The 8,650-nt window shown below is 48.3% G+C and overlaps 1 protein-coding gene across 3 annotated transcripts; it reads left to right on the forward strand.

Moving 5' to 3' along the window:
* The first annotated feature begins 1,700 nt into the window (after positions 1-1,700).
* Positions 1,701-5,506, forward strand: CXCR4 (C-X-C motif chemokine receptor 4). Of its 3 annotated transcripts, none has more exons than XM_032145774.2 (2): positions 1,701-1,820; positions 3,943-5,506. In XM_032145774.2, exons 1-2 carry the CDS (start codon positions 1,806-1,808, stop codon positions 4,984-4,986), a joined length of 1,059 nt encoding a protein of 352 aa, XP_032001665.1. In that variant the 5' UTR covers positions 1,701-1,805; the 3' UTR covers positions 4,987-5,506. The 3 variants fall into 3 exon arrangements, with proteins under 3 accessions (XP_032001665.1, XP_058290408.1, XP_058290407.1); XM_058434425.1 differs by lacking the exon at positions 1,701-1,820 and adding an exon at positions 3,256-3,272; XM_058434424.1 differs by lacking the exon at positions 1,701-1,820 and adding an exon at positions 3,368-3,386.
* Positions 5,507-8,650: the final 3,144 nt, after the last annotated feature.

Genomic DNA, 8,650 nt, shown 5'->3' on the forward strand with positions numbered 1-8,650 from the left:
GGGGCGTGGAGCTTCCGAAACCTCTTCCAGCCACCACCCTCCAAGAACCTGGAGTTTCTTTTTTTTTTTTTTTAATTCTACAAATGTAATATTAGAATTGATTTTATCTGGCCATTAGTGTGTGTCCTAACTTGTTCGTTTCTGAGAGTCCCATCTCCCGGCCCGGATATCATCTTTCCTGTGACAGTGAAAGTGCAGAGTAGATGAGAACCTTCAACCACCAACATTAGGGAGGGGTCCCAGACAAAGGGGGAAAGTCTTGCTCTGTAGAGAAAAGGTTCCCTGCCTCCGAACTACCTCTGGAACACTCCAGACTGAAATGTTTCCTCTTTTGATATAGAAAAGAGGGGTCGTGCGTAGGGTGCACTCTGGGCAATTCTTCTCCTCGGGACCGTTTCGGGGTGGGGGGCCTCTGGGGTCCGTGTAGCGGCGCACGCACCTCCGTCCCAGCTATCTCCGCAGCTGCCACCCCGCCTGCGGACGCAGTTTCTCGGCCCCGCCCCACACTCCCTCCCCCGCCCCACCCAGTCTCCGCGCCGGCGGGAAGTGGCGCGAGGGGGAAAGCACTGTCTGCGCGCCCACTGCAGACCTCAGCCAGTCTGGGATCGCTTTAAACGTCTGACCCCCACCCCCACTCCGCCCCGCCCAGTTCTTCAACCTAATTTCTGATTCGTGCCAAAGCTCGTCCTCTGCTCAAAATCGTGGAAGACGCCGAGTATGGGGACCGAAGACCTGGGTTCAAGCCCGGCTTGGAATCCCTGCCCATCCCTGGCATTTCATCTCTCCGGGCTTATTTGCTGGTTCCTCCGCATGCGGGCCTTGTCTGGTTCACGCTGGATCCCCAACGCCTAGAACAGTGCGTGGCACGCAGTTCGTCCTTCTATAAATATCTGACTAAATGCATCTCTGTGATGGCAATACCCACACGGTGTTGTGAGAATGAATGAGTGATTCTGTGCAAGTTCCTAGTAATCTGTTACAAAAAGTACTGGTCGCTAAATTACTCTTATAATAAAGCATACTTTTAAGATAATAAAGCACTATTCGCGAATTGGTTACCGCTATTATGAAATTACTGAGCAATATACATCTACATCTGATCAGTCTCCAGAATTATGCCAAATCCTACCTTCTTCTGAAAGTATCTCCTAATTATCTGCACCTGACCCTAGTGATGCTGTGAATGTGCACGTATAGCTACATCCTCCGAAGGAAGGATCTTTACTCATTTTACCTTCTGAATGGGCTGCGTGTGCTGAAAGCGCGGGGAATGGCGTTGGAAGCTTGGCCCTACTTCCAACATTGCCGCCTACTGGTTGGGTTACTCCGGCAAGTCACTTCCCCTCCCTGGGCCTCAGTGTCTCTACTGTAGCATTCCCAGGTCTGGAATTCCATCCACTTTAGCAAGGATGGACGCGCCACACAGAGACGCGTCCCTAGCCCGCGCTTCCCACCTGTCTTTAGGCGCAGCCTACTTTCCTCAAACTTAGGAAACGCCTCTGGGAGGTCCTGTCCGGCTCCGAACTCACTACCGATCACCCGCGAACAACAGGGTCCCCTGGGCTTCCCAAGCCGCGCATCCCTCCGCCCTGCCCCTGCGCCCTCCTTCCTCGTGTCTGCCCCTCACCCCCACCCCGCCTTCTCCCTCCGCGCCCCAGCTGCGCATGCGCCGCGCTCGGAGCGTGTTTTATAAGTCCGGCCCCGGCAAGAAACTTCAATTTGTTGGCTGCGGCAGCAGGTAGCAAAGTGACCGCAACGGCCTGAGTGCTCCAGTAGCCACCGCGTCCGGAGAACCAGCGGTTACCATGGAGGGGATCAGTGTAAGTCCAGTTTCAACCTGCTTTGTCATAAATGTACAAACGTTTGAACTTACAGCTCAGCCCCTCTCCGAGCGGGCAGAAGCGGCCAGGACATTGGAGGTATCCGTGCTCCAAAAAGGGGTCATGGAAAGGAGTTTTCTTGACCATGCCTATATGGTGCGGAGGGGTCGGGGGGAGCAGGGATTGGAATCTTTTTCTCTGTGAGTCGAGGAGAAACGACTGGAAAGAGCGTTCCAGTGGCTGCATGTGTCTCCCCCTTGAGCTCCGCTGCGCGCGGCGGCTTGCACGCTGTTTGCAAACAGAAGAACATTCTGTGCATAAGTGCAGAGAAGGCGTGCGCGCTGCCTCGGGACTCAGACCACCGGTCTCTTCCTTGGGGAAGCGGGGATTTCTTGGAGGGAGTTACATTCTCTGAATTTAGAGGCGGAGGGTGGCGTGCCTGGGCTGAGTTCCCAGGAGGAGATTGCGCCCGCTTTAACTTCGGGGATAAGCGCCTGGTGACTGTTCTTGACGTTGAGTGCGTGTTTGTTAAACTCTGTGCGGCCGACGGAGCTGTGCCAGTCTCCCAGCACAGTAGGCAGAGGGCGGAAAAGGCGGGTGGACCCACCGCGCCGATCCTCTGAGGGGATCGAGTGGTGGCAGCAGCTAGGAGTTGATCCGCCCGCGCGCTTTGGGTTTGAGGGGGGGAAACCTTCCCGCCGTCCGAAGCGCGCCTCTTCCCCACGGCCGCGAGTGGGTCCTGCAGTTCGAGAGTTTGGGATTGTGCAGAGGTCAGCGGAGTGGTTTGACCTCCCCTTTGACACCGCGCAGCTGCCAGCCCTGAGATATGCGCTCCGGGGACAGGAGCGGGTACGGGGCGGGGGCGGTTAGGACCGCACCTGGGCTGCCCGGTCGCCGCCGCGAAGACGGGCAGGTGCAAGTGGGGAAACCGTTTGGCTCTCTCCGAGTCCACTTGTGATGTTTAACCGTCGGTGGTTTCCAGAAGCCTTTTGAAACCCTCTTGCTAGGGAGTTTTTGGTTTCCTGCAGCGGCGCGCAATTCAAAGACGCTCGCGGCGGAGCCGCCCAGTCTCTCCCCAGCACCGTGTGGGACAGAGCCTGGCGCGTCGCCCAGTGGAGCCCCTGTAGCGCTGTTTGCGGGCGATTGGCGTGGGTGTGGTGGGCAGCCGCGGCGGCCCGGGGCTGGACGACCCGGCCCCCCGCGTGCCCACCGCCTGGAGGCTTCCAGCTGCCCACCTCCGGCCGGGTTAACTGGATCAGTGGCGGGGTAATGGGAAGCCACCCGGGAGAGTGAGGAAATGAAACTTGGGGCGAGGACCACGGATGCAGACCCCGTTACCTTCTCCACCCAGGAAAATGCCCCGCTCCCTAACGTCCCAAACGCGCCAAGTGATAAACACGAGGATGGCAAAAGAGACCCACGCCCCGGAGGAGCGCCCGCTTGGGGGAGGAGGTGCCGTTTGTTCATTTTCTGACAGTCCCGCCCAATATACCCCAAGCACTGAAGGGCCTTCGTTTTAAGACTGCATTCCCTTTACCCACTACATGTTGCTTGAAGCCCAGAATGGTTTGTGTTTAGGCAGGCGTGGGAAAATTAAGTTTTTGCGCCTTAGGAGAATGAGTCTTTGCAACGCCCCCGCCCTCCCCCCGTGCTCCTCCCTCCCCTCTTCCCTCCCTTGGCGAAAAACTTCTTACAAAAAGTTAATCACAGCCCCTCCTCGCAGCACCCACCCCACCCCCCACGCCGCCTGGGAGTGGCCTCTTTGTGTGTATTTTTTTTTTCCTCCTAAGGAAGGTTTTTTTCTTCCCTCTAGTGGGCGGGGCAGAGTTAGCCAAGATGTGACTTTGAAACCCTCAGCATCTCAGCGCCCTTTTGTTCTAAACAAAGAATTTTGTAATTGGTTCTACCAAAGAAGGATATAATGAAGTCACTATGGGAAAAGATGGGGAGGAGAGTTGTAGGATTCTACATTAATTCTCTTGTGCCCTTAGCCCAGTACTTCAGAATTTCCTGAAGAAAGCAAGCCTGAATTGGTTTTTTACATTGCTTTAAAAAAATTTTTTAACTGGGTTAATGGTTGCTGAATTGGAAGTGAATGTCCATTCCTTTGCCTCTTTTGCAGATATACACTTCAGATAACTACACGGAGGAAATGGGCTCAGGGGACTATGACTCCATAAAGGAACCCTGCTTCCGTGAAGAAAATGCTAATTTCAATAAGATCTTCCTGCCCACCATCTACTCCATCATCTTCTTGACTGGCATTGTGGGCAATGGATTGGTCATCCTGGTCATGGGTTACCAGAAGAAACTGAGAAGCATGACGGACAAGTACAGGCTGCACCTGTCAGTGGCCGACCTCCTCTTTGTCATCACGCTTCCCTTCTGGGCAGTTGATGCCGTGGCAAACTGGTACTTTGGGAACTTCCTATGCAAGGCAGTCCATGTCATCTACACAGTCAACCTCTACAGCAGTGTCCTCATCCTGGCCTTCATCAGTCTGGACCGCTACCTGGCCATCGTCCACGCCACCAACAGTCAGAGGCCAAGGAAGCTGTTGGCTGAAAAGGTGGTCTATGTTGGCGTCTGGATCCCTGCCCTCCTGCTAACTATTCCCGACTTCATCTTTGCCAACGTCAGTGAGGCAGATGACAGATATATCTGTGACCGCTTTTACCCCAACGACTTGTGGGTGGTTGTGTTCCAGTTTCAGCACATCATGGTTGGCCTTATCCTGCCTGGTATCGTCATCCTGTCCTGCTATTGCATTATCATCTCCAAGCTGTCACACTCCAAGGGCCACCAGAAGCGCAAGGCCCTCAAGACCACAGTCATCCTCATTCTGGCTTTCTTCGCCTGCTGGCTGCCTTACTACATTGGGATCAGCATCGACTCCTTCATCCTCCTGGAAATCATCAAGCAAGGGTGTGAGTTTGAGAACACTGTGCACAAGTGGATTTCCATCACCGAGGCCCTAGCTTTCTTCCACTGTTGTCTGAACCCCATCCTCTATGCTTTCCTTGGAGCCAAATTTAAAACCTCTGCCCAGCACGCACTCACCTCTGTGAGCAGAGGGTCCAGCCTCAAGATCCTCTCCAAAGGAAAGCGAGGTGGACATTCATCTGTTTCCACTGAGTCTGAGTCTTCAAGTTTTCACTCCAGCTAACACAGATGTAAAAGACTTTTTTTATACGATAAAGAACTTTTTTTTAAGTTACACATTTTTCAGATATAAAAGACTGACCAATATTGTACAGTTTTTATTGCTTGTTGGATTTTTGTCTTGTGTTTCTTTAGTTTTTTGTGAAGTTTAATTGACTTATTTATATAAATTTTTTTTGTTTCATATTGATGTGTGTCTAGGCAGGACCTGTGGCCAAGTTCTTAGTTGCTGTATGTCTGGTGGTAGGACTGTAGAAAAGGGAACTGAACATTCCAGAGCGTGTAGTGAATCACGTAAAGCTAGAAATAATCCCCAGCTGTTTATGCATAAATAATCTTTCCATTCCCGTGGAACATTTTTCCTGTTCTTAAGACGTGATTTTGCTGTAGAAGATGGCACTTATAACCAAAGCCCAAAGTGGTATAGAAATGCTGGTTTGCCAGTTTTCAGGAGTGGGTTGATTTCAGCACCTACAGTGTACAGTCTTGTATTAAGTTGTTAATAAAAGTACATGTTAAACTTACTTAGTGTTATGTTCTGATTTCTGTTGACATTCTCTTGGCTGGTAGAAGACAAAAATAATAATAGATATGTTTATGGTATGCAAAGCACTATCCTAGGTATTTCATTGTAATATTTTACTTACCCCTTATCACAACTCTGATAGATTCTGCTCCTGTTACTAATTACATTTTATAGAAGAGGAAACGGACGCACAGAAAGCCTAAGTAACTTGGTCAAAGGCATGTAGTAAGTAGCAAAGCCTGTATTTTAAACCAGGTAACATGACTTACGAATCTGAAGCTTTAACCATTTTAAATTCAAATGGAAGTTTAGAAATGGCCAGCCAGCACCAATTTGTATGAAAGATCATCTTTCAGAGGATAAGCATGTATAAAGAAGAAAAGGTATGCAATCGTGTTTGGATTTTACTCCACCATCCACTTGTGAAACTCAGGTCTGTGCAATGTCAGACAGTGTGTGCTTTCCTCATCCAGTCTCCTCAGTGTAGATAACCATCACTCCCTTTCCACAGACAAGAGAACTGAGATTCAGAGACTTTCCATGCATTGCACTTTCAAGGGGGCAGAGCCAAGAACTAATTCTGTTTATTGTTCCAGCTCTTGCTTTTAACTCTTACCTACTACTGTCCTTCAGAACACCTGGGCATAAGTCAACTGAACTGCTAATAAAGAAAGCCAAAAGTGAATGTTTTCTTCATAAAATTAACCATGACCAAAATACTCCTCTTGTAATATCTTCTATGCAAATCTCAACACTTTTATTCTTAAACTATTGCAACATGTAGCACCACCTCAAGGACTCAGCCAAGCAGCTAGAAGTTAATATTGATATTTATCAGAGTCAGAAGGAAGGTCTACTGAAGCAAGCTCCCTGTTGCTCACATTTTGCACAAGATTTTGGAGACTTATGTAACCACCCGTTGCTATTAACACGACCATTGTGCAAGCCCCAGGCTCTTGAGTAAATTTCAGCTTCGGTTTCTATTTAAAGGTAATTTCTAAACTGGCCATACCTACCTCACATTGGAACACAAACAGGGTACTCCAGGCATGCACTCAGATAATAAGTAGGATATAATTACGGCAATATTTGGTCTACTTTTAGTAATTGTTTCTGGCACAGAAAATCCATTTTGGAGGAAAAATTGCAATGCCTTATCTTTCTGAGGCAAATCACATTTGTTCAAGGCAAATTATAGATCCTGTGAAGGGAAATAACTTAATTACTTAAAATAGAATCCAATTTGGCTGTACATTTTTGCTGCCGTCTATGGATCTGGGGTAATTCAAAGTGGTATTCGTATTCCACTTGAGGACACAATTAGATTTCAGATAGGAAATTATCTTGAGGTTTCTTGGTTTTCCCTGGGAAGCCTAATTGGATCACCCTTCAGTTAAGCATAGTTTTACATGCACTCTCTCAAAGGCTTAGTCTTAAAGCCACGACCACTGAGACAGACTTCACTTGAACCCTCTCTATAAATATTTATTCTCCGGGAGACAATAGAAGAAATCCTTGGAAGGCATGCTTTTTCTTTCTCATCTTGGCTTGAAACCTCCTTACCCCAGATTCCTCTCCTTTACCGTGGAGTCACAACAAAAGGAACTGAGCCAAAACAAAATTCCCAGTGTCACCAGTCTTAATGGATATTTCATTCTCCCTTGGAACAAAGGTGGAATAGCTTTTTTTCTAAAAGAAAAACAAGCCTTGGCTCTCTCCCTGCCCCAAAAGTGTGCCCCCCATCCCCATCATTCTCTGTCCCAACCCTGCCATGTTAGAGCGTCTCCAAAGCATTCCCTGTGTCGTGGTTTGTCTGACAATGCGGGGAAACCCAGTCTGCTGGCCAGCCCTTGCATGAAGTAGCAGATTGTTCCCTCTCCTCATCCCTTATGAATGGGGCCCTTGAAGGTCAGTCATGTAGATTCAGTTGTATAATAGAAGCTAAAATATTTAAATTGTATGCATGCTGCCAGTAACAGCATACATCTGACATCTAACTTATTAATAACATTAAGCCTGTAACTAGGGGGGAAAGTGAATGTTTTTTCTTGCAAAGCCTTTGTTTTCCTAAAATGACACTTGAAAATTAATCTCCCCCTACTGCAGGCTTCCCAGCCCCCTTTTACAATTATGCTTAAATTAAAATAATGATTCTGGGATACTCTTTTGGGGAGATACCCTACAGGCTTCATTTTAATAATTGAACTAAGTGTTTGTGACTTTCTCTTAAATATTGTCAAATATTAAATAAAGGCTCCATAAACAATTGAGCTGTCTTATTCCCAGATAATACCCATTTAGGAGGGGCAAAGATCCCTGGAGACAAAATTTAGACTACTTTGGAAAAGAATCAAGGCATCCCCGACACCTAGAAATGCAGAAATGCAACCCTGCAGCCTGGCAGTGAAGGAATTTGCTCCACCCACGGTGAGGAAGTCTCACCCATGGCTGCCAGTGTGACTTAGCCAGTCAGTGCTGGAGAGATCCACAAGCAGTCAGACAGACAGCATTCCCGTGGACACAGCCTCAGAGGCCGATAAAATAGTTGAAATGAATTCTTTAAACACAATGGTCATCAACTAGGGGCAATTTGCCCCCCAGGGAACATTTGGTAAGGTCTGGAAACATTTGGGGTCATCATACTGAGGAAGTAGGGGGCGCAGGGAGGAGTAGTAGATGAGGTGCTAGTGGCATCTAGTGGGAGGGGCCAGGGATGTTGCTAAACATCCTACAATACAGGACAGCCCCCACAACAAAATGATCTGGCCCAAAATGTCAGTAATGCTCAAAGTTGAGAATCCCTTTTTTAAGGTGATAGTAATAATCAAAATAAGGATATAGCCAACCAGTATAATTCTCTGAAATAGCATGAATCCATAAAAAGCTTGGTATTTGCTACGGTCTGAATGTTTGTGTCCTCTCAAAATTCTCATGTTGAAATCCTAACCCTCAAGGTGATGGTATTAAGAGATAGGGTCTTCGGGAGGTGATTAGGTCATAAGCATGCAGCCCTCACAATTTGTAGTGCCTTTATAAAAGAGATCCCAGAAATCTAGCTAGCCCCTTCTGTCGAATAAGGAAACAGCTAGAAGGTGCCATCTATGAACCAGAAAGTGGGCCTTCACCAGACACAAAATTTGCT

The sequence above is a fragment of the Hylobates moloch genome, unplaced genomic scaffold (assembly GCF_009828535.3).
Source record: "Hylobates moloch isolate HMO894 unplaced genomic scaffold, HMol_V3 SCAFFOLD_24, whole genome shotgun sequence".
In the NCBI taxonomy this organism is placed as follows: domain Eukaryota; kingdom Metazoa; phylum Chordata; class Mammalia; order Primates; family Hylobatidae; genus Hylobates; species Hylobates moloch.